This window comes from Octopus sinensis, linkage group LG29 (assembly GCF_006345805.1).
Source record: "Octopus sinensis linkage group LG29, ASM634580v1, whole genome shotgun sequence".
NCBI classification, from domain to species: domain Eukaryota; kingdom Metazoa; phylum Mollusca; class Cephalopoda; order Octopoda; family Octopodidae; genus Octopus; species Octopus sinensis.
In genome coordinates, this window is record NC_043025.1 from 3,216,187 (window position 1) to 3,238,976 (window position 22,790).

General features: G+C 36.8%; 1 protein-coding gene across 1 annotated transcript in view; it reads right to left on the bottom strand.

Moving 5' to 3' along the window:
- The window catches only part of LOC115225982 (slit homolog 1 protein), a 58,161-nt gene that overhangs the window by 18,648 nt on the left and 16,723 nt on the right, over positions 1–22,790 (bottom strand). The window contains exons 2-9 of the mRNA XM_036514997.1: positions 18,297–18,507; positions 17,053–17,124; positions 16,376–16,447; positions 15,461–15,532; positions 13,816–13,887; positions 11,418–11,489; positions 8,343–8,414; positions 1,373–1,444 (exon numbers count right to left, since the gene is read on the bottom strand). Coding sequence (XP_036370890.1) covers positions 1,373–1,444; positions 8,343–8,414; positions 11,418–11,489; positions 13,816–13,887; positions 15,461–15,532; positions 16,376–16,447; positions 17,053–17,124; positions 18,297–18,487 — 695 coding nt within the window. The 5' untranslated portion in view covers positions 18,488–18,507. The remainder of the gene's footprint in view (positions 1–1,372; positions 1,445–8,342; positions 8,415–11,417; positions 11,490–13,815; positions 13,888–15,460; positions 15,533–16,375; positions 16,448–17,052; positions 17,125–18,296; positions 18,508–22,790) is intronic.

Sequence of the window (22,790 nt, forward strand, 5' to 3'; positions counted from 1 at the left end):
AGGGAATACAAATTTAATACAATTTAAATACAAATCGTTGAAATTTGGGAATCAAAATGAGTTAAAGTGTCAAGAATTGAAACAAAGCAACTGCAATAAAGAACATTAAATTGTCCTTTTATTTCAAATTCTCTCTCCATTCCTCCCTCTTTCTCTCATTGTGTCTTGCTCTCTTAATCCCACTTTGTATTTCCTAAATCATGTCCGGTTCCCGAGTTTGTTTGGTGCCATGTCCGAGAGTTTATACGGTTTAGAGTGTATAGTTAGTTAGTTAGTTAGTTAGTTAATTTGGCTCAAAAGCAAATTGCAAGGCCATGTAGGGGGACATGGAGTTAAGTATAGGGTGGTGTTCATGTAAATTCAGGCCACTTGAGGTCCAGGGAGGCTTTGAACAAAGCGGTCGTCGATCTTCTCATCACCATCTCGTCTGGCAGCTTGTTCCACGGATCCGCAACCCGGACGGTGAAATCTCCTGTCCTTCGACTAAGATGAAATCGTCGCAGGTAGAGCTTTTCGGATGACTCCGCAGCCGACGCTCTGGAGCATGAGTGAAGAACAGCTCTTTCGAGATGCTGTATGTCTTTGAGGAGATAAGGAGAAGAGGCTTGAATCCCATACTCCAATATGGGTGTCACCAGCGTGACATAGAGTGGTAGGAATATGGCTGCCGTGAGCATTCCGAATGACCGTCGAATCAAGAACAGAATTCCGCGTGCTTTGTTGGCAGCATGGACGCACTGGACCGAAGGCGAAAAGGAGGAATCCACCAAGATACCCAGGTCCTTTACCTGATCGGTCCTCTCCAGCAGCAGACGACCCGGCTCGAAATCAAGTTGAGTTGCAGGAGTAGAGCCGACAGGCAGATGACAGCACTTTGACACGTTCAGACACAGGTCCCAATCGTTAGACCCTTCCAATTTGTTGGAGGCATCGACGAAGATCCTCTATATTACCGCGAGGAGCGACGACCAGTTTGATATCGTCGGCAAATAGAAGGTGTGTGTTGCGTGAGGTCGTCAGGCAAGTCATTTATGAAGACTAAGAACAACAAGGGCCCAAGCACTGAACCTTGAGGCACGCCACTGCTCGCACTGGAGACTTCGGACCGCGAACCATTTACTTGGACGTGGAAGGAGCGATCTGAGAGGAAGGCACCAACCCATCGTACAATATCCGGATGGAAACTATATGCTTGAAACTTGACAAGTAATAGGCGGTGGTTTACCGAGTCAAAAGCTTTGGCAAAGTCCAATAAAACGATGTCAACAGCATCACTATCATCGAGGATGCGCGTCACCAATTCTTCATTACTAGTATATATCATCATCAATATTACTTTCAAACAGAGTATCAGGAAACTGAACGAACTTACAATGTCTTTAAATTCTTAAACCGCGTGAATATACCTTGTTTGATGGTTGAAATGTTGTTGGCACCAAGATACCTGTTGCAGTAAAGAACGAGTAAAAATATTAAATGGGAAAATATTTGTGATACTACAAAAAAAGAAGAAGAAGAAGAGAAGAAGAAGAAGAGAGAAGAGAAGAAGAAGGAGAAGGGAAAAGAGAAGAAGAAGAGAAGAAGAAGGAGGAGGAGAAGAGAAGAAGAAGAAGAAGGAAAGAAGAAGAAGAAGAAGAGAAGAAGAAGAAGAAAAGAAGAAGGAGAAGAAGAAGAAGAATCAGGCGAAATTATTTCATGGAAGTGTGGACAATAACCACACGGCACCACAGAATAAAGAGAACAATGTGAACACAAACAACAGTAGAATATACATAAGTATTATATTAACACTGCAGACACACTCATACATATATGAACATACACGTTTTCAGGAATAAACTTTTGATGCAGACAATTATCAACAGATAGTCATTGACATGTTCAGACACAATCAAATAATATAGCACGAATATGAAAAGTGATTATGACTTCAAGTAATAGGGAGTGAGAACAAATAGAAATCAGGGAATATTTAAATTAAAGACACATTATATCCTCATGTATAAACGACAACATTGAAAGGACTTACAGATTTTGTAAGCTGTGAAGGTCTTGAAACTTACTTTCTCAACGTTCGAAATTTTTTGTTCTGAAGATTTCTGAAGCAGGAAAAATGTTGCTTATTTTGACGTAGTATGGAATTGCAATAAAATATGAAATATTGTTCGTTTGTATAGGAAGAAAACCATAGGAAAATAAAATGACAAGAAGAAGATGAAGAAGATGAAGAGAAGAGAAGAGAAGAAGAAGAAGAAGAAGAAGAAGAAAGAAGAAGAAGATGAAGAAAAAGAAGAAGAAGAAGAAGGTAGAGGTGGAGGAGGAGGAGGAGAAGAAGAAGAAGAAGAAGAAGAAGAAGGAGGAGGAGGAGGAGGAGGAGGAGAAGGAGAAGAAAAAGAAAAAGACAAAGAAGATGAAGAAAAAGAAGAAGAAGAAGAAGAAGAAGATAGAGGAGGAGGAGGAGGAAAAGAAGAACCAGGTGGAGGAGAAGAAGAAGAAGAAGTAGAAGATGAAGAAAACGAGAAGGTAGAAGAGGAGGAGCATGAGGTAAAGGAGGAGGAGGAGGAGGAGGATGATGATGCGAGGAAGAAGAAGAAGAAGAAGATAAAGAAGAAAAGAAGAAGAATAGAAGAAGAAGGAAGAGGAGAAGAAGAAGAAGAAGAAGGAGAAGAAGAAAGAGAAGGAGGAGAAGGAGAAGCAGGAGAAGAAGAAGAAGAAGAAGAAGAAGAAGAAATAGATGATTAAGAATAGTATTAGAGGAAGAAGAAAAAAAAGAGATGAGAGGTGTTAAGAAGAAGAAAAAGAAGAGAAGAAGAAGAAGAAGAAGAAGAAGAAGAAGACGAAGAAGAAGAATAAGAAGAAGAAGAAGAAGAAGAAGAAGAAAAAGAAAATGAAGGAGGAAGAGATGAAGGAGGCAGAGGAGACAGGGAGATAAAGAAGAATAAGAAGAAGAAGAAGAAGGAAATACGAAGAATAGAAGTACGGAGAAGAAGAAAAGAAAGAATTAGAAGAAGAAGAAGAAGAAGAAGAAGAACAACACAACAACAACAACACAACAATAACAAAACCACAAGAGAAAGGAGAAGGAGAAGAAGAAGAAGAAAAGAAGAAGAGAATAGAGAAGAAGATTAGAGTATGAGAAGAAGACCGAGAAGAAGAAGAAGAAAAGAGTAAAACGGGGGGGATGAGAGAAGAAGAAGAAGAAGAAGAGGAAAAAGAATAAGAAGAAGAAGAAAATAAAATGAAGGAGGAGGAGATGAAGGAGGCAGAGGAGACAGGGATAAAAGAAATTAAGAAGAAGAAGAAGAAGAGGAAGAAGAAGAAGGAAGACTAAGAATAGAAAGATACGGAAGAACAAAAGAAAGAATTAGAAGAAGAAGAAGGAGAAGAGAAGAGAAAATAAGAAGAAGAGAAGAACAACAACAACAACAACAACACAACAATAACAAAACCACAAGAGAAAGTCTAATAAGAATAAAAGAATATAGAATAAGAAGAAGGAGAAGACGAAGAATAGAAAGATAGGGAAGAAGAAAGAAGAATTGAAAATAAGAGTAGAAGAAGAATAAGAAGGAAAAAAGAATAGAAACAACAACAACAACAACAACAATACAAAAACCACAAGAGATTGATGAGAAGAAGATAAGAAGAATAATAAGAAGAAAAAGAAGAAGGAAGAGGAGGAGGAGAAGAAGACCGAGAATTAGAAGAAGAATAAGAAGAATAAGAATAGAAGAAGTAAAACGGTTTAGGATAAGAAAATAATAGAAGAAGAATAAGAGAAGAAGAATAATAAGAAGAAGATAATAAGAATAAGAAGAATAAAAGAAGAGAAGAAGAAGAAGAAGAAGAAGAATAAGAGAATAATAATAATAAGAAGAAGAATAAGAAGAATAAGAAGATAAAACAATGTTGCTTAGTTTGACATATTATGAATTGGCAAAATATATTAAATATTGTTCTTTATGTATCAGGAACAATATTATACGAAAATATAAGAAAGATAAGATGAGATAAGAGAAGAAGAAGAAGAAGAAGAAGAAGTAGGAGAAGAAGAAGGAGAAAAGAGAAGAAGAAGAAGAAGAATAAGAAGAAGAGAAGAAGAAGAAGGAGAAGAAATAAGAAGAAGAAGAAGAATGGAAGAAGAAGAAGAAGAAGAAGAAGAAAGAAGAAGGGAAGAAGAAGAAGAAGAAGAATAAGAAGAAGAAGGAGAAGAAACAAATATAAACTAATGGATTGATTTTGTCACATTTCAATAAAATCGTTGAAATTTGAGGTGCAAAATCGAAGTGAAACAAAGCAACTGCAATAAAGGAACATAAAATTTTTCCTATTATTTCATGTTCTCTCTCAATTTTTCACACTTTCTCCCACTATGTCTCGTCGCACTCTTTCTCCCTATTTGTATCTTCCAAACTCCTGTTCGGTCCCCAAATTTGAATTGATTTTGCTTATTGCAGTCAGAAAGTTCATACATTTGTGATATATATATCAGCATTATTTATTATTTCAGAATTATTATCAAGAAACTGAACGAACTTACAATGTCGTCAAATTCGAAAGCCCATTGAATATACCTTGTTTCAAGCTGAAATTTGTTGCTGTCAAGATCTCTATAGAAGTAAAGAAAGAGTAAAATAAATTATACAGAAAATATTTGTGATGAAGCGTCAAACAATATGGATTTAGAATGAAAGGAAGAAAAAAAAAGACATATACAGTACAAGAAGAAGAAGAAGAAGGAGACGAAATAAGACGAGGAGGAGGAGAGGAAGGGAGGAGAAAGGGGGAGGAAAAGAAGAATAAAATGAAGATGGAGGAGGAGGAGGAGGACGAAGAGGGGGAAGAGAAGAATGCGGGGAGAAGGAGTAAAATGAGGGTGAAGTAGGAGAGGCGAGGAGGAGAGAGAAGGAGAGATGAGAGGAGGGGCAGAATGGGCAGGAGGAGGAGGCGAATGAGAAAAAGAGAAACAAGTAGAAGAGAAAGAAAAAGAAGGAGGAAATTAAAGGAGCAGAATGTACGGGAGTAAGTTTATGAAAAAAGAGTAGAAGAAGAAGAAGGAGAAGAAGAAGAAGAAGAAGAAGAAAAAGAAAAGAAGAAGAAGAAGAGGAAGAAGAAAAAAAAAGAAGGAAGAGGAGGAGGAGGAAGAAGAAGAGGAGGAGGAGGAGGAGGTGGATGAGGTGGAGGAAGTGTAGAAGAAGAAGCAGGTGGAGGAGGAGATGAAAAGGAAGAAGACGTAGAAGAAGATGAAGAAGAAGAACGAGGAGTTAGAAGAGGAGGAGCATGAGGTAAAAAGGAGGGAGGAGAGAGGAGGGCAATGATGCGAGGAAAAAAGAAGAAGAAGAAGAAGAAGATGAAGAAAAACGAGAAGGTAGAAGAGGAGGAGCATGAGGTAAAGAGGAGAGGAGTAGAGGAGGTAGAATTGCCGATGATGCGAGGAAGAAGAGAAGAAGAAGAAGAAGAAGATAAAGAAGAAAAGAAGAAGAATAGAAGAAGAAGGAAGAGGAAGAAGAAGAAGAAGAAAGAAGAAAGAGAAGGAGAAGAAGGAAAGAAGAAGAAGAAGAAGAAGAAGAAAAAGAAATAGATGATTAAGAATAGTATTAGAGGAAGAAGAAGAAACAGAGATGAAGTTTGTTAAGAAGAAAAAAGATAGAAGAAGAATAAGAAGAAGAGAAGAAGAAAAGAAAGAAGAAGAAAAGAAGAAAAGAAAAGAAAAGAAGAAGACGATAAGAAGAAAATAAGAAGAATAAGAAGAAGAGAAGACGAGAAGATGAAGAAGAAGAAGAAGCAGAAGAAGAAGAAGACATAGTTGAACAAGCAGAAGTATAAAGAAGAAATATTAGAAGAAGAAGAAAAAGACATGAGAGGAGGTAAAGAAGAAGAAGAAGAAGAAGAAGAAGAAGAAGAAGAAGAAGAAGAAGAAGAAGAAGAAGAAGAAGAAGAAAAAAAAGAAGAAGGATTGAAGAAGTAGAAGAAGAAGAAGAAGAAGAAGACATTAATAATCATAGTGTTCAAGAAGATTAAATAGAAAATGTAGTCAAAGAAATAAACGGAGATAATTTAGGGAGACTGGAGAAACGTTTGAGGGAGAGAACATGGCTGAAAACTCAGGGAATACAAATTTAATACAAATTTAAATACAAATCGTTGAAATTTGGGAATCCAAAATGAGTTAAAGTGTCAAGAATTGAAACAAAGCAACTGCAATAAAGGAACATTAAATTTGTCCTTTTATTTCAAATTCTCTCTCCATTCCTCCCTCTTTCTCTCATTGTGTCTTGCTCTCTTAATCCCACTTTGTATTTCCTAAATCATGTTCGGTTCCCGAGTTTGTTTACTGCAGTCCGAGAGTTTATACGGTTAAGAGTGTATAGTTAGTTAGTTAGTTAGTTAATTTGGCTCAAAAGCAAATTGCAAGGACATGTAGGGGGACATGGAGTTAAGTATAGGGTGGTGTTCATGTAAAGAATTCAGGCCACTTGAGGTCCAGGGAGGCTTTGAACAAAGCGGTCGTCGGCATCTTCACCATCTCGTCTGGCAGCTTGTTCCACGGATCCGCAACCCGGACGAAGAAATCTCCTGTCCTTCGATTAAGATGAAATCGTCGCAGGTAGAGCTTTTCGGAATGACTCCGCAGCCGACGCTCTGGAGCAGGAGTGAAGAACAGCTCTTTCGAGATGCTGTATGTCTTTGAGGAGATAAGGAGAAGAGGCTTGAATCCCATACTCCAATATGGGTCTCACCAGCGTGACATAGAGTGGTAGGAATATGGCTGCCGTGAGCATTCCGAATGACCGTCGAATCAAGAACAGAATTCCGCGTGCTTTGTTGGCAGCATGGACGCACTGCCGAAGGCGAAAAGGAGGAATCCACCAAGATACCCAGGTCCTTTACCTGATCGGTCCTCTCCAGCAGCAGACGACCCGGCTCGAAATCAAGTTGAGTTGCAGGAGTAGAGCCGACAGGCAGATGACAATTATCAACAATAGTCATTGACATGTTCAGACACAATCAAATAATATAGCACGAATATGAAAAGTGATTATGACTTCAAGTAATAGGAGTGAGAACAAATAGAAATCAGGAATATTTAAATTAAAGACACATTATATTCCTCATGTATAAACGACAACATTCAAAGGACTTACAGAGTTTCTAAGCTGTGAAGGTTTTGAAACATTACTTTCTCAATGTTCGAAATTTTATTGTTCTTAAGATATCTGAAGCAGAAAAACTTTGACACCGTTCAGACACGTCCCAATCGTTAGACCACTTTCAAATTTGGTGGAGGCATCGACGAAGATCCTCTATATTACCGCGAGGAGCGACCAGTTTGATATCGTCGGCAAATAGAAGGGTGTGTTGCGTGAGGTCGTCGGGCAAGTCATTATGAAGACTAAGAACAACAAGGGCCAAGCACTGAACCTTGAGGCACGCCACTGCTCGCACTGGAGACTTCGGACCGCGAACCATTTACTTGGACTTGGAAGGAGCGATCTGAGAGGAAGGCACCAACCCATCGTACAATATCCGGATGGAAACTATATGCTTGAAGCTTGACAAGTAATAGGCGGTGGTTTACCGAGTCAAAAGCTTTGGCAAAGTCCAATAAAACGATGTCAACAGCATCACTATCATCGAGGATGCGCGTCACCAATTCTTCCATTACTAGTATATATCATCATCAAATATTACTTTCAAACAGAGTATCAGGAAACTGAACGAACTTACAATATCTTTAAATTCTTAAACCGCGAGATATAACTTGTTTGATGGTTGAAATGTTGTTGGCACCAAGATACCTGTTGCAGTAAAGAACGAGTAAAAATTATTAAATGGGAAAATATTTGTGATACTACAAAAAGAAGAAGAAGAAGAAGAAGAAGAAGAAGAAGGAGAAGAAGAATGAGAAGAAGAAGGAGAAGAAGAAGAAGAAGAAGAAGAAGAAGAAGAAGAAGAAGAAGAAGAAGAAGAAGAGAAGAAGAAGAAGAATCAGGCGAAATTATTACATGGAAGTGTGGACAAATAACCACACGGCACCACAGAATAAAGAGAACAACGTGAAACAAACAACAGTAGAATATACATAAGTATTATATTAACACTGCAGACACACTCATACATATATGAACATACACGTTTTCAGGAATAAACTTTTGATGCAGACAATTATCAACAGATAGTCATTGACATGTTCAGACACAATCAAATAAATATAGCACGAATATGAAAAGTGATTATGACTTCAAGTAATAGGGAGTGAGAACAAATAGAAATCAGGGAATATTTAAATTAAAGACACATTATATTCCTCATGTATAAACGACAACATTCAAAGGACTTACAGAGTTTCTAAGCTGTGAAGGTCTTGAAACATTACTTTCTCAATGTTCGAAATTTTATTGTTCTTAAGATATCTGAAGCAGGAAAAAATGTTGCTTATTTTGACGTAGTATGGAATTGCAATAAAATATGAAATATTGTTCTTTTTGTATAGGAAGAAAACCATAGGAAAATAAAATGACAAGAAGAAGGTGAAGAAGATGAAGAGGAAGGAGAAGAGGAAGATGAAAAAGAAGAAGAAGAAGAAGAAGACGAAGAAAAAGAAGAAGAAGATGAAGAAGAAAAAGAAGAAGAAGAAGAAGGTAGATGAGGAGGAGGAGGAGAAGAAGAAGAAGAAGAAGGAGGAGAAGGAGGAGGAGGAGGAGGAGAAGAAGGAGAAGAAGAAAAAGAAGAAGATGAAAAAAAGAAGGAGAAGAAGAAGAAGAAGAAGAAAAGGTATAGGAGGAGAGAGGAGGAGGAGATGGAGGAGGAGATGGAGGAGGAGGAGGAGGAGGAGGAAAAGAAGAACCAGGTGGAGGAGAAGAAGAAGAGAAGAAGAAAAGAAGAAGACGTAGAAGAAGATGAAGAAAAAGAGAAGGTAGAAGAGGAGGAGCATGATGTAAAGGAGGATGAGGAGAGGATGGCGATGATGCGAGAAGAATAAAAGAAGAAGAAGATAAAGAAGAAAAAAGAATAGAAGAAGAAGGAATAGGAGAAGAAGAAGAAGAAAAGAAGAAGAAGAGAAGGAGAAGAAGGAGAAGAAGGAGAAGGAGAGAAGAAGAAGAAGAAGATAAAGATAAGAGAAGAAGTTGATTGAAGAAGAAGAAGAATCAGTAGAAGAAGAGAAGAAGAAGAAGATGGGATGAGGAGGAGGAGGAGGAGAAGAAGAAGAGAAGAAAAAAAGGAGAAGATGAAGAAAAAGAAGAAGAAGAAGAAGAAAAAAAAGGTAGAGGAGGAGGAGGAGGAGGAGGAAAAGAAGAACCAGGTGAGAGGAGGAAGAAGAAGAAAAGAAGAAAAGAAGAAGAAGTAGAAGAAGATGAAGAAAAACACGAGAAGTTAAGAGAGGAGCATGAGGTTAAAGGAGGATGAGGAGGAGAGATGGCGATGATCGAGGAAGATAAGAAGAAGAAGAAGAATAAGAAATAAAGAAAGAAGAGAATAGAAGAAGAGGAAAGTGGAGAAGAAGAAGAAGAAGAGGAAGAAAAAGAGAAGAAAAGGAGAAGAAGGAGAGAAGAAGAAGAAGAAGGAGAAGAAGAAGAAGAAGCAGCATCAAAGTATACATTTAGATAATAGTATTAAGAAAATGAACGAACTTACAATGTTTTTAAATTCGAAATCCCCGTGAAGGTACCTTCTTCGATGTTGAAATGGAGTTATCTCGCAGATCTCTATAGCAGTAAAGAGTAAAATAAATTATGTGGAAAATATTTTGTGATACATCAAACATTGTGGCTTTACAATGAAAGAAAGAAAAAGAAAAAAGATAACGAAGAAGAAAAGAAGAAGAAGAAAAGAAGAAGAAGAAATGAAGGAGGAGGAGATGAAGAGGCAGAGGAGACAGGGGAGATAAAGAAGAAGAAGAAGAAGAAGAAGAAGAAGAAGAAGAAAGAAGAAGAAGAAGAAGAAGAAGACATTAGTAATCAAAGTGTTCAAAAGATTAAATAGAAAATGTAGTCAAAGAAATAAACGGAGATATTTTAGGGAGACGAAGAAACGTTTGAGGGAGAGAACATGGCTGAAAACTCAGGGAATACAAATTTAATACAATTTAAATACAAATCGTTGAAATTGGGAATCCAAAATGAGTTAAAGTGTCAAGAATTGAAACAAAGCAACTGCAATAAAGGACATTAAATTTGTCCTTTTATTTCAAATTCTCTCTCCATTCCTCCCTCTTTCTCTCATTGTGTCTTGCTCTCTTAATCCCACTTTGTATTTCCTAAATCATGTTCGGTCCCGAGTTTGTTTACTGCAGTCCGAGAGTTTATACGGTTAAGAGTGTATATAGTTAGTTAGTTAATTTGGCTCAAAGCAAATAGCAAGGCCATGTAGGGGGACATGGAGTTAAGTATAGGGTGGTGTTCATGTAAAGAATTCAGGCCACTTGAGGTCCAGGGAGGCTTTGAACAAAGCGGTCGTCGGCATCTTCACCATCTCGTCTGGCAGCTTGTTCCACGGATCCGCAACCCGGACGGAGAAATCTCCTGTCCTTCGATTAAGATGAAATCGTCGCAGGTAGAGCTTTTCGGAATGACTCCGCAGCCGACGCTCTGGAGCAGGAGTGAAGAGCAGCTCTTTCGAGATGCTGTATGTCTTTGAGGAGATAAGGAGAAGAGGCTTGAATCCCATACTCCAATATGGGTCTCACCAGCGTGACATAGAGTGGTAGGAATATGGCTGCCGTGAGAATTCCGATGACCGTCGAATCAAGAACAGAATTCCGCGTGCTTTTGTTGGCAGCATGGACGCACTGGGCCGAAGGCGAAAAGAGGAATCTACCAAGATACCCAAGTCCTTTACCTGATCGGTCCTCTCCAGCAGCAGACGACCCGGCTCGAAATCAAGTTGAGTTGCAGGAATAGAGCCGACAGGCAGATGACAGCACTTTTTCACGTTCAGACACAGGTCCCAATCGTTAGACCACTTCCAAATTGGTGGAGGCATCGACGAAGATCCTCTATTTACCGCGAGGAGCGACCAGTTTTGATATCGTCGGCAAATAGAAGGGTGTGTTGCGTGAGGTCGTCGTGCAAGTCATTTATGAAGACTAAGAACAACAGGGCCCAAGCACTGAACCTTTGGCACGCCACTGCTCGCACTGGAGACTTCGGACCGCGAACCATTTACTTGGACTTGGGAAGGAGCGATCTGAGAGGAAGGCACCAACCATCGTACAATATCCGGATGGAAACTATATGCTTGAAGCTTGACAAGTAATAGGCGGTGGTTTACCGAGTCAAAAGCTTTGGCAAAGTCCAATAAAACGATGTCAACAGCATCACTATCATCGAGGTGGCGTCACCAATCTTCCCATTACTAGTATATATCATCATCAAATATTACTTTCAAACAGAGTATCAGGAACTGAACGAACTTACAATATCTTTAAATTCTTAAACCGCGAGAATATACCTTGTTTGATGGTTGAAATGTTGTTGGCACCAAGATACCTGTTGCAGTAAAGAACGAGTAAAAATTATTAAATGGGAAATATTGTGATACTACAAAAAGAAGAGAGAATAAGAAGAAGAAGAGAAGAAGAAGAAGAAGAAAAGAAGAAGAGAAGAAGAAGGAGAAGAAGAAGGAGAAGAAGAAGAAGAAGAAGAAGAAGAAGAAGAAGGAGAAGAAGAGGAAGAATAAGAAGAAGGAGAAAGAGAAGAAGAAGAAGAAGAAGAAGAAGAAGAATGAATCATCGAAATTATTTCATGGAAGTGTGGACAACATAACCACACGGCACCACACATAATAAAAGAACAATGTGAAACAACACAGTAGAATATACATAAGTATTATATTAACACTGCAGACACACTCATACATATATGAACATACACGTTTTCAGGATAACTTTTGATGCAGACAATTATCAACAGATAGTCATTGACATGTTCAGACACAATCAAATAAATATAGCACGAATATGAAAGTGATTATGACTTCAAGTAATAGGGAGTGAGAACAAATAGAAATCAGGGAATATTTAAATTAAAGACACATTATATTCCTCATGTATAAACGACAACATTGAAAGGACTTACAGAGTTTCTAAAGCTGTGAAGGTCTTGAAACTTACTTTCTCAATGTTCGAAATTTTATTGTTCTGAAGATATCTGAGCAGGAAAAAATGTTGCTTATTTTGACGTAGTATGGAATTGCAATAAAAATGAAATATTGTCTTTTTGTATAGGAAGAAAACCATAGGAAAATAAATGACAAGAAGAGATGAAGAAGATGAAGAGAAGAAGAAGAAGAAGAAGAAGATAAGAAAAGATGAAGAAGAAGAAGAAGAAGAAGAAGAGGTGAGAGGAGGAGGAGGAGAAGAGAAGAAGACGAAGAAAAGGTGGAGGAGAGGAGAAGAATAAGAAGAAGAAAAAGAAGAAGAAAGAAAAGAAAACGGTAGAGTGGGAGGAGGAGGAGGAGATGGAGGAGGAGATGGAGGAGGAGGAGGATGGAGGAGGAGGAGGAGGAAAGAAGAACCAGTGGAGAGAAGAAGAAGAAGAAGTAGAAGAAATGAGAAAACGAGAAGGTAGAAGAGTAGGAATCATGAGGTAAAGAGGAGTGGAGGGAGGAGGAGGAGAGCGATGATGCGAGGAAGAAGAAGAAGAAGAAAAGAAAGAAGAAGAATAAAGAGAAGAAGAAGAATAAAAATGAATGAAGAGGACAGAAGAAGAATAAAAAAAGAAGAAGAAAAGCAGGAGAAGAAGGAGAAGAAGGAAAGAAGAAGAAGAAGAAAAGAAGAAATAGATGATTAATATATTAGAGGAAAGAAGAAGAAAAAGATGAGAGGTTTTAAGAAGAAGAAAGAAGAGAAAAGAAGAAGAAGAAGAAGTCGAAGAAGAATAAGAAGAAGAAAGAAGAAGAAGAAGAGAAGAAGAGAAAAAGATGATGACGAGATAAAGAAGACGAAGAAAAAGAAGACGAGAAACAGAGAAGAAAAAGAAGAAAGAAGAAGAAAAGAAGAAGAAGAAGAACACACAACAACACAAGATCAAGTCGAACAAGATTAAGAAAGGAACAGAAGAAGATAGTGCACTCTGAAGTTTATTCGTTTCTGGGAGAAAATATATCAGCATTAAAGTATACATTTAGATAATAGTATTAGAAACTGAACGAACTTACAATGTTTTTAAATTCGAAATCCCCGTGAAGGTACCTTCTTCGATGGTTGAAATGTAGTTATTTCGCAGATCTCTATAGCAGTAAAGAGTAAAATAAATTATATGGAAAATATTTGTGATACATCAAACATTGTGGCTTTACAATGAAAGAAAGAAAATGAAAAAAGATTACGAAGAAAAGAAAAAGAAGAAAGAAGAAGAAAGAAAGAAAAAGAAGAAGAAAAGAAGAAAAAGAAGAAGAGAAGTAGAAGAAGAAGAAGAGAAGAAGAAGAAGAAAGAAGAAGAATAAGAAGAAGAAGAAGAAGAAGAAAAGAAGAATAAGAAGAAGAAGTCAAATATAACTAATGGATTGATTTAGTCACATTTCAAATAAAAAATCGTTGAAATTTGAGGTGCAAATCGAAGTGAAACAAAGCAACTGCAATAAAGGAACATAAAATTTTTTCGTATTATTTCATTTTCTCTCTCAATTTTTCACACTTTCTCTCACTATGTCTCGCACTCTTTCTCCCTGTTTGTATCTTCCAAACTCCTGTTCGGTTCCCCAAATTGAATTGATTTTGCTTATTGCAGTCAGAAAGTTCATACATTGTGAGTATATATATCAGCATTATTTATTACTTTCAGAAATTATTATCAAGAAACTGAACGAACTTACAATGTCGTCAAATTCGAAAGCCCATTGAATATACCTTGTTTCAAGGTTGAAATTTTGTTGCCGTCAAGATCTCTATAGAAGTAAAGAAAGAGTAAAATAAATTATACGGAAAATATTTGTGATGAAGCGTCAAACAATATGGATTTAGAATGAAAGGAAGAAAAAAAAAGACATATACAGTACAAGAAGAAGAAGGAGAAGAAGAAAAAGAAGAAGAAGAAGAAGAAGGAGACGAAATAGACGAGAGGAGAGAGGAAGGGAGGAGAAAGGGGAGAAAAAGAAAGAATAAAATGAATTGGAGGAGGAGGAGGAGGACGAATGGGGGAAGAGAAAAATGCAGGGAGAAGGAGTAAATGAGGTGAAGTAGGAGAGGCGAGGAGGAGAGAGAAGGAGAGAAGATAGAGGGGCAGAAATGGCAGAGGAGGAGGCGAATGAGAAAAGGAGATACAAGTAGAAGAGAAAGAAAAAGAGGGAGGAAATTGAAGGAGCAGAAAGTACGGGAGTATGTTTATGAAAAAAGAGTAGAAAAAGAAGATGAAGAGGAAGAAGAAGAAGAAGAAGAAGAAGAAGAAAAAGAAGAAGAAGTAGAATAATAATAAGAAGAACAACAAGAAGAAGAACAAGAAGAAAAAGAACAAGAACAAGAAGAACAAGAAGAAGATACATTGAAAACCCTGGTGTCCAAGAAGGTGAAACAGAAAATGTAATCAAAGAAATAACAGGAGATATTTCAGGGACAGGGAACAAACGTTTGAAGGAGAGAAGAGGGCTGAAATATCAGGGAATATACGGAATCAGAAATCAACATATTCAAATGCACTCATACACATACTTATATTCATAATATGAACGACGTAAGGTGATACGCACACTCACATTCACACATATTCTCACTCACCTGTGTGGAAATATGGCGAGAGAGATTATTAATTTCATATCGCTTAATTGACAGAAGAAAGTTATATTAGAAAACACCCTCTTGCAAGAAATATATCAGCAGTTAAATTGTATCAGGCCAAATATTCCTGCTTAAAAGTGCAGTACGTATTTCAGGTTTACAGAGAAAATGTATGTGACTACATTATTGGTATATATATATTTTCCGCTTCCACTTCAGTTGGTCTATCACATACATAAAGTGAAGGGAATGAAAAAGTCGAAGTTGAATGATAATATCGAAACACGAAGGAGAATATTGAAATAAGAAATGAAGGATGAGACAAATTATAAAATAAATGAATTACATAGTCACATTTCACACGGAACTACATTTATATATGAACATACACACATACTTCAGCTAAAAATATTTGATGCAAACATGTAAACTCAAGAAATTCAAGTAAAATCATTGAAATTAGGGGATCAAAAATGAGTTATTGAGATGCGAATTGAAACAAAGCAACAGCAACAAAGGAACATTAAATTTGTCCAATTATTTCACATTCTCTCTCAATTTCTCCCTCTTTCTCTCACTATGTTTCGCTCTCTTACTCCCTCTTTGTATCTTCCAAACTCCTGTTCGGTCCCCAAATTTCAATTGATCTTCTTTAGTGCAGTCTGAAAATTTATACGGTTATGAGTGTATATATCAGCATCAAATATTACTTTCAAAATGTAGTATCAAGAAACTGAACGAACTCACAATTTTTTTAAATTGGAAAGCCCCGTAAATGCACCTTCTTCGATGGTTGAAATGTTGTTGTTCCACAGAATTCTATTGCAGTAAAGAAAGAGTAAAAATGATTATATCGAAAATATTTGTGATGCAACATCAAACACTGTGGCTTCAGAATGAAAGGAAGAAAAATGAAGACAGATCACGAGGAAGAAGAAGGAGGAGGAAAGGAGGGAGAGGAGGAAAGGGGGAGGAGGAAAGGAGGAGCAGTGGGAAAGGAGCAGGGGGAAAGGAGCAGGGGGAAAGGAGCAGGGGAGGAGAATAGGAGAAGCGGTTGAGGAGGAAGGAGGAGGAGAAGAGGAGGTGGATGAAGAGGGGGAGGAGTATGAGGGGAGGAGGGAGGAGGAATGGGAGGAGAAGGATACGAAAAATGAAGAAGAAGAAGGAGAAGAAGAAGAAGACGAAGGAGGGTGATAAGGAGAAGAATAAGAAGGAGGAGAAGAAGAAGAAGAAGAAGAAGAAGAAGAAGAAGAAGAGAAGAAGAAGAAGAAGAAGAAGAAGAAGAAGAAGAAGACGTAGAACAGCAACAAGTAAAACAAGAGGAAATTATTTCGGTGGAAGTGTGGATAAATAACCACACGTTACCACAAGAATCAAGAGAACAATGTGAAAGGAAACAGTCGCTAAAACATAAGTATTATAATAACACTAAAGTCACACTCATACATATATGAACATACACGTTTCCAAGAATAAAATTTTGATGCAGACAATTATCAACTACCGGTCATTGTCATGTTCAGACACAATCAAATAAATATAGCACGGATATGAAAAGTGATTATGACTTCAAGTAATAGGGAGTGAGAACAAATAGGGAATATTTAATTTAAAGACACATTATATTCCTCAGGTATAAACGACAAAATTGAAAGAACTTACAGAGTCTGTAAGCGGCGAAGGCCTTGAAACATTCCCTTTTCAACCCTCGAAATTTTATTGTTCGTTAGAGATCTGAAGCAGAAAATAATATTGCTTAGTTTGACATAGTATGGAATTGCCATAAAAGTTTAAATATTGTTCTTTACGTATAGGAACAATATTATAGGAAAATACAAGAAGAAGAAGGAGAAGAAGAAGAAGAAGAAGAAGATGAAGAAGAAGAAGAAGAAGATGAAGAAGAAGAAACAAATATAAGCTAATGGAATGATTTAGTCACATTTCACAAGGAAATGCACCTATATATGGACATTCACACATACTTCTGCTAAAAATATTTGATGCCAACATGTAAACTCACAAACGTTGCAATTTTTAATACAAATTCAAATAAAATCATTGAAATTTGAGGCTCAAATATGAGTCATGGTGACTGGAATTGAAACAAAGCAACAGCAACAAAGGAACATTAAATTTGTCCTATTATTTCAATTTCTCTCTCAATTTCTCCCTCTTTCTCTCTTTGTGTCTCGCTCACTTACTCTCTCTTTGTATCTTCCTAAATCGTGTTCGGTCCCCAAATTTGAATTGCTCTCTGAAAGATGATTAGGTAATGAGTGTATATATCAGCATCAAATATTACTTTCGGAATATAGTATCAAGAAAATGAACGAACTTACATTTTTTTTAAATTGGAAAGCCCCTTGAATACACCTTCATTGATGGTTGAAATGTGGTTGTTCTTCAGATTTCTATAGCAGTAAAGTGAGAGTAAAAAAGATTAGATGGAAAATATTTGTGATGCAACATCAAAAACTGTGGATTTAGAATGAAAGGGAGAGAAATAAGAGAGCTGGAGATGAAGAGCGGAGGAGAAGAGGGGGAGAAGGAGAAGAAGAATGAATACTACTACTATTACTACTACTTCTACTACTACTACTACTAATAATAATAATAATAAGAAGAAGATGAAGAAGAAGAAGGAGGAGGAGGAGGAGGAGATGAATAATAATAATAATAAGAAGAAGAAGAGAAAAAGAAGAAGTAGAAGAAGAAGGAGAAGAAGAAGGAGAAGATGGAGGCGGAGGACGAGAAGAAGTGGAATAAGAAAAAGAATAATAATAATAATAATAATAATAATAATAATAATAATAATAATAATAATAATAATAATAATAATACTAAATTTTAATAATTTACTTAAAAATTACGTAAGTTTTCGGGTGAACGGGGATACATCAATCAGCCGAAACTTCAATTAAGCTTGTACAGTTTTGTAATAAGGTTTATTGTGTTCATGGTAGGGTAAATTTTACTGATGACATTCTATCAAAAATAAATTCGTCATAATTTGTTAAAACAGCACTATTTTGATTTCTTCACTTTTTAAGAATTTGGCAATTTAAGCGGATCTCGTCATTATCTGCAGTTTAATCCATCTGTATCATTTTTAATTATAAAAATAATCATTTCTTCTATAGGGACAAACCTGAAATTTGGGGAAGGGGACAAGTCCTTTGCATTGATCTCAGAGATATATTGCTATTTATTTTACCGACTCCAAAAGAATGAAAAGCAAAGTCAACCTCGACAGAATTTAAAATTGAAATGTAAAGACGAACGAAATACCGCTCAACGTTTTGTCTGGCATGGACAACGATTCTGATAGCTCGCTGCATATTCTATTATAAAACTAACACAAACAATAATTAACAATTATTCTGTGACACGATCTTATAAATTCAATATGGTAAGAAACAGTTTATTTGACTTCACAGCAGGTAACATATCGATTTGTTTTACTCTAACATAAGATTGTGCTTAAAGCTGTGAGATAAACAGCATAAGCGATTAACTGCGAACATATCAAGAATAATTTAAAACATTGGATGTGGAAAATACGCAGAAAGTGTCAAATACTTACAAATATTCAGCATTCGTCGGAATTGGTTGTGGAATTGATGCTAGATTGCGATTTTCACAATTTATATTTGTTGTAAGTGAATTGCAAGTACATATCTTGCATATATCTGAATCAGCTTGAGCCTCCAAAAACAATATCGTACACAGTATCAACACAAGAGCCCGTCTATATGATACTATGTGGTGAAACATATTGCTAGGCGTAGATTTATCTGTAAAAGAAGAAAATAGGAAATGTCAGAGATTTCAATGTTATTAACTTCAAATTGCAGATTCTCCGAAGGAACTAAAATTCACCCCTGTTCCACATAACAAATATATTTTTGTTTTCGTGACTGGATATTTAAAGCTAAAAAATTAAATTTCGATAAATTTGTGTGAAGAAATTTATTAAATATTATAGCTTTAACGTGTAATAATATCAAAGGAAATACCAAACACACACACACACACACAAACACAAACGCACTCCTACACACATCTGTAACCATACTCGCGGGGTCTAATATATTTACAAAACTAACGAACCATGAGTTTCGTGGACCCTAAATACGCAGTGGTTGTAAACCCGGTTGGGTCGTTAAATCCGATGGGACCCCACAAGCAACTGTACTGTAACGAAGGATTTTTCCTGTACCCCAGGTTTAGAAGCGTTCTTACAAATTTTTCCTCACCTACACTTTCATGATTTCATTTTACTTTTTTTTCTGAAAACAAGAATAAAGCATGAACGTAAATCTATATATATAAAACTCAACTTGTGTGTCTGTCTGTGTATATGTGTGTGTGTGTCCGTGTGTTTAACTTTCCGGCACATCTCCTCCTAGCCAACAAATCGTAGAACCACCAAACATGGGTCACTTAAAGTTTAGGCGAATGAAAATTGAACTGCGCTATATCTGTTCCGAAATTCATCTCGCAAGTGCAAAAATCGATAATGTGTTTGTTTAGGCCTTATCCCATGCATTGCATAGTGAACTTTATTCAGTCAGCTGTTTGACGTGAACTGTGTTCCCCACGCGTGCAAGCATACGTAAACTGCATGAAAAAAAAAAAATCAAGTTATAAAAACGAATCGCCGTAAACATTGTAGAAATTCGGCAAAGAAATGAATTTTCGGGATGTAGCCTGGAGGGTTTTTTCGTATTAATCGTTTGGACTTTGTGAACTCATACCAATTGTTTTCATAACATTTTTAACGCTTTGAATTAAATGTGACAATTTTGCGTTGAGTCTGCAGTTTGAATCACTAACCATATTTTAACAGGCCGGATTTTTGATCATCACAATACATCGCCAGCGACTCCCTGAAACTCTCCCCTGAAACCCCCGTTGAGAAATACTGATCTAAAAGAATAATTCAAAAATGCAATTATTTGATCAACAAAAATTATGAAACGCTTCTACGTACTTCCTATTGAGGAAATGGAACACATAAGCGCAAAAATAGAGGGCATTAAATGCTTGATTTAAAAAAAGTTTAGCTTAATTCGCGCGTGCATAGAACGCACGAGCGCACGAGCCGGGCAATACTGCTAGTGAACAAATAAAAATGGACGTACATCAAAAGAAGCCAATTTCTTTGGGGACACTAATAGACACAAGAAAATAAAGAAAGTGGATAAGGAAACAACAATAACAAAAGAAACATTAACAGCAAAACAAATTAAAAAGCTCAGAAAATTATATATACAATAATATCTATTTATCTAATAATTTATATATCTCTCTTCCCTTACACACATACACAACACACACACACAGCGATATACGCATATATATATATATATAAAGAGAGAGAGAGGGGGGAGAGAGGGAGAGAGAGAGAATAATAAGGTATTCAAAACGTCGGATGATTATATATTTCTTTATATATTTAAATTCTATATACGCTGTAGCGCTTGCTTCCATTATCGATAACTATATATCTGTACATCACTTCAAACTCTCTCTCTCTCCTCTCTCTCTCTCTCTCTCTCTTTATATGTATGTATGTATATATGTATGTATGTATGTATATATGTATGTATGTATGTATGTATGTATGTATGTATGTATGTATGTATGTATGTATGTATTGATAGATCGCTAGCCACTGCACATTCTTTTTTTCTCTCCTTGTTTCTCTCCCCGTTTCTTTCCGTGTTCCTTTCTGTGGAAGAGCCTAGCCTCGAAACGTTAAAAACTTTTTCACTTCCCGAGCATTATACTAATGCATCAGTTGGTTTTAAACACCACCTGTCTTCGTCTGTTTGTTTTTTTTTTTCTGAATTCTCCCTGTGTATGTATATATATATATATATAATATATATATTTAAATAATATATAGTGTGTGTTATATATATATGTGTGTGAGTGTGTGTGTGTGTGTGTGTGGTGTGTGTGATCTTTCTAATTTTGTTTTTTTTGCTTAACATGAAAATAGCCTTCCTTAACATTCAAGAACTTACTACAACTGACCAACTCACCATCAACACCGTCACATCATCTCACTTCATGTCAACTACTACTACTACTACTACTACTACTACTACTACTACTACTATTATCATCATTATATATATACTTTTTTAATATTATTATTATTATTATTATTATTATTATTATTATTATTATTATTATTATTATTGAGTTAGAGAGCAGTGCATGCCATCAAAGTGACACTGGGGTAAAATATACGAAGCCCAGTATACCCATCATGACTACCCGTCTGATAAGGGTACACTAGGCACATGCATCAAAACCATATATGCGCGACATGGTGATCTCACATCAAGATAAACAGCACATGACCTTGCAGGTGGGGCCCAGTTAGAATTTTCTTCTGGTCGAGTAACCCATCCCGCTCAAAAGGTCCCTGAATAAGGGTTGTTTAAGGATGTTGAACGAAACACCCATGTTTCCAGAGGTGAATTATTCAAACCCCAAAGAATCCCTCTCAACACATGGCTATGATGCTCCCCCACTACTTCTGCTCGTGATCAGAGATGCACATATCGTCAGCCACTAAGGGACATGCTCAACTGGTTACGGTCAAACAACTGACAAGCAAATCTGTGGTATTGAGCAGAATATTTGCTGTAGCCCATCTTTTATACCAAGACAAAAACAATGTACATGATAACATTTTCAATGAGTTAAGATCAGGAGTCATGCGGGCCACTGTCTGGTACTGCATCAGGGCATGATCATTATTATTATTATCATTATTATTATTATTATTATTATTATTATTATTATTATTATTATTATTATTATTATTATTATTATTATTATTATTATGTTTTTTATTATTATTATTATTTCTCTCCGACACGACGGACATATGTGAATCAGCTCTGTGAGTTTTGTGCCAATTTTATTGGAAATTTTTCAAAAATTGTTATAATTTTCGATATTTTTGTGGCCAAGCCGACTAACTTTTTACGGAGCTAGTTGGCTAGGTAAAGTTTTACCCCTTTGGGGGTAAAATCACTGTTTAAAACTGACTTTTTGCATTTTATCTCATTGCACATTTCCCAAAATGTCGTTAAAAAAAGCAGCTGTCTCTTCCCTTCTTTTTACACCACCCCCTCCACAAGAAGAAAAAAATTTGTTAGCGGTTCCGAACCGCCCATTTCGCGCCGTAAAAGGCAAAGAAAAGTTTGCAATGGAACGTGCTGGAAACCAAAACGTTCCAAATGAGAACAAAAAAGAAGACGTCACTTTCGACGTCATTTTAGATTTCCCTCCTCTGCCTACAACTAATGTTATAGTACCGAAGGGTGAGGAAGGGATATTAATGAATAACAAAGTGACAAATAAAGAAAGGAAAAATGAAGAAGATTCCAAAGGTTTTGCTTCAGCTGCGAAGGAGATTTCGGACGAAGTAAAAGTTTGAATAGAGGATATTAAAATGGCAAAAGAGTTGTTAGGAAAAGAGGGAAACTGTGTTTTCCTCAACACACCTCAACAACTCATACATGACACCAACAAAAAAACAATTTTTTACAAAGTTTTCGACAAGAAAACTAAAAGACTGGTTAACGCCACACCCCAACAATTAGAAATGGCTCTAAAGCCCATATGGAGCAAAAAGAGCTTTGTGACCAGAGGGAAGCGTTTCGGAACCGTGGAGCTTCGCTTCCCAACAGAGAAGCAAGCAAGGGCGCATGCCATCTCGCCCTTGCAAAATGAAAATTTGTTCCTTGTGCCAACGTACGTCGGGCGTAGGGTCCAGAAAATAAGAATCAACACAATACCCCCCGAACTAAACATATCATGGCTAGTGGCGGCTATCCTCTATGGCATAGAGGACACTGCCACTATTCTAAATGTTCGGAGGGTAAGAGAAAAGAACTGGTCAGGTATGGGTATTGAACTGCTGGTACAGATCGAGCAGGAAAACATTAATGCCATACCTGACTCGGTCATTTTACTGGATGGAACCAGGCTAAACGTTACTGCAGAGGGGCGAAAGCCAAAATGTCTCCTCTGCAGTAGCGAAAGCCACCTG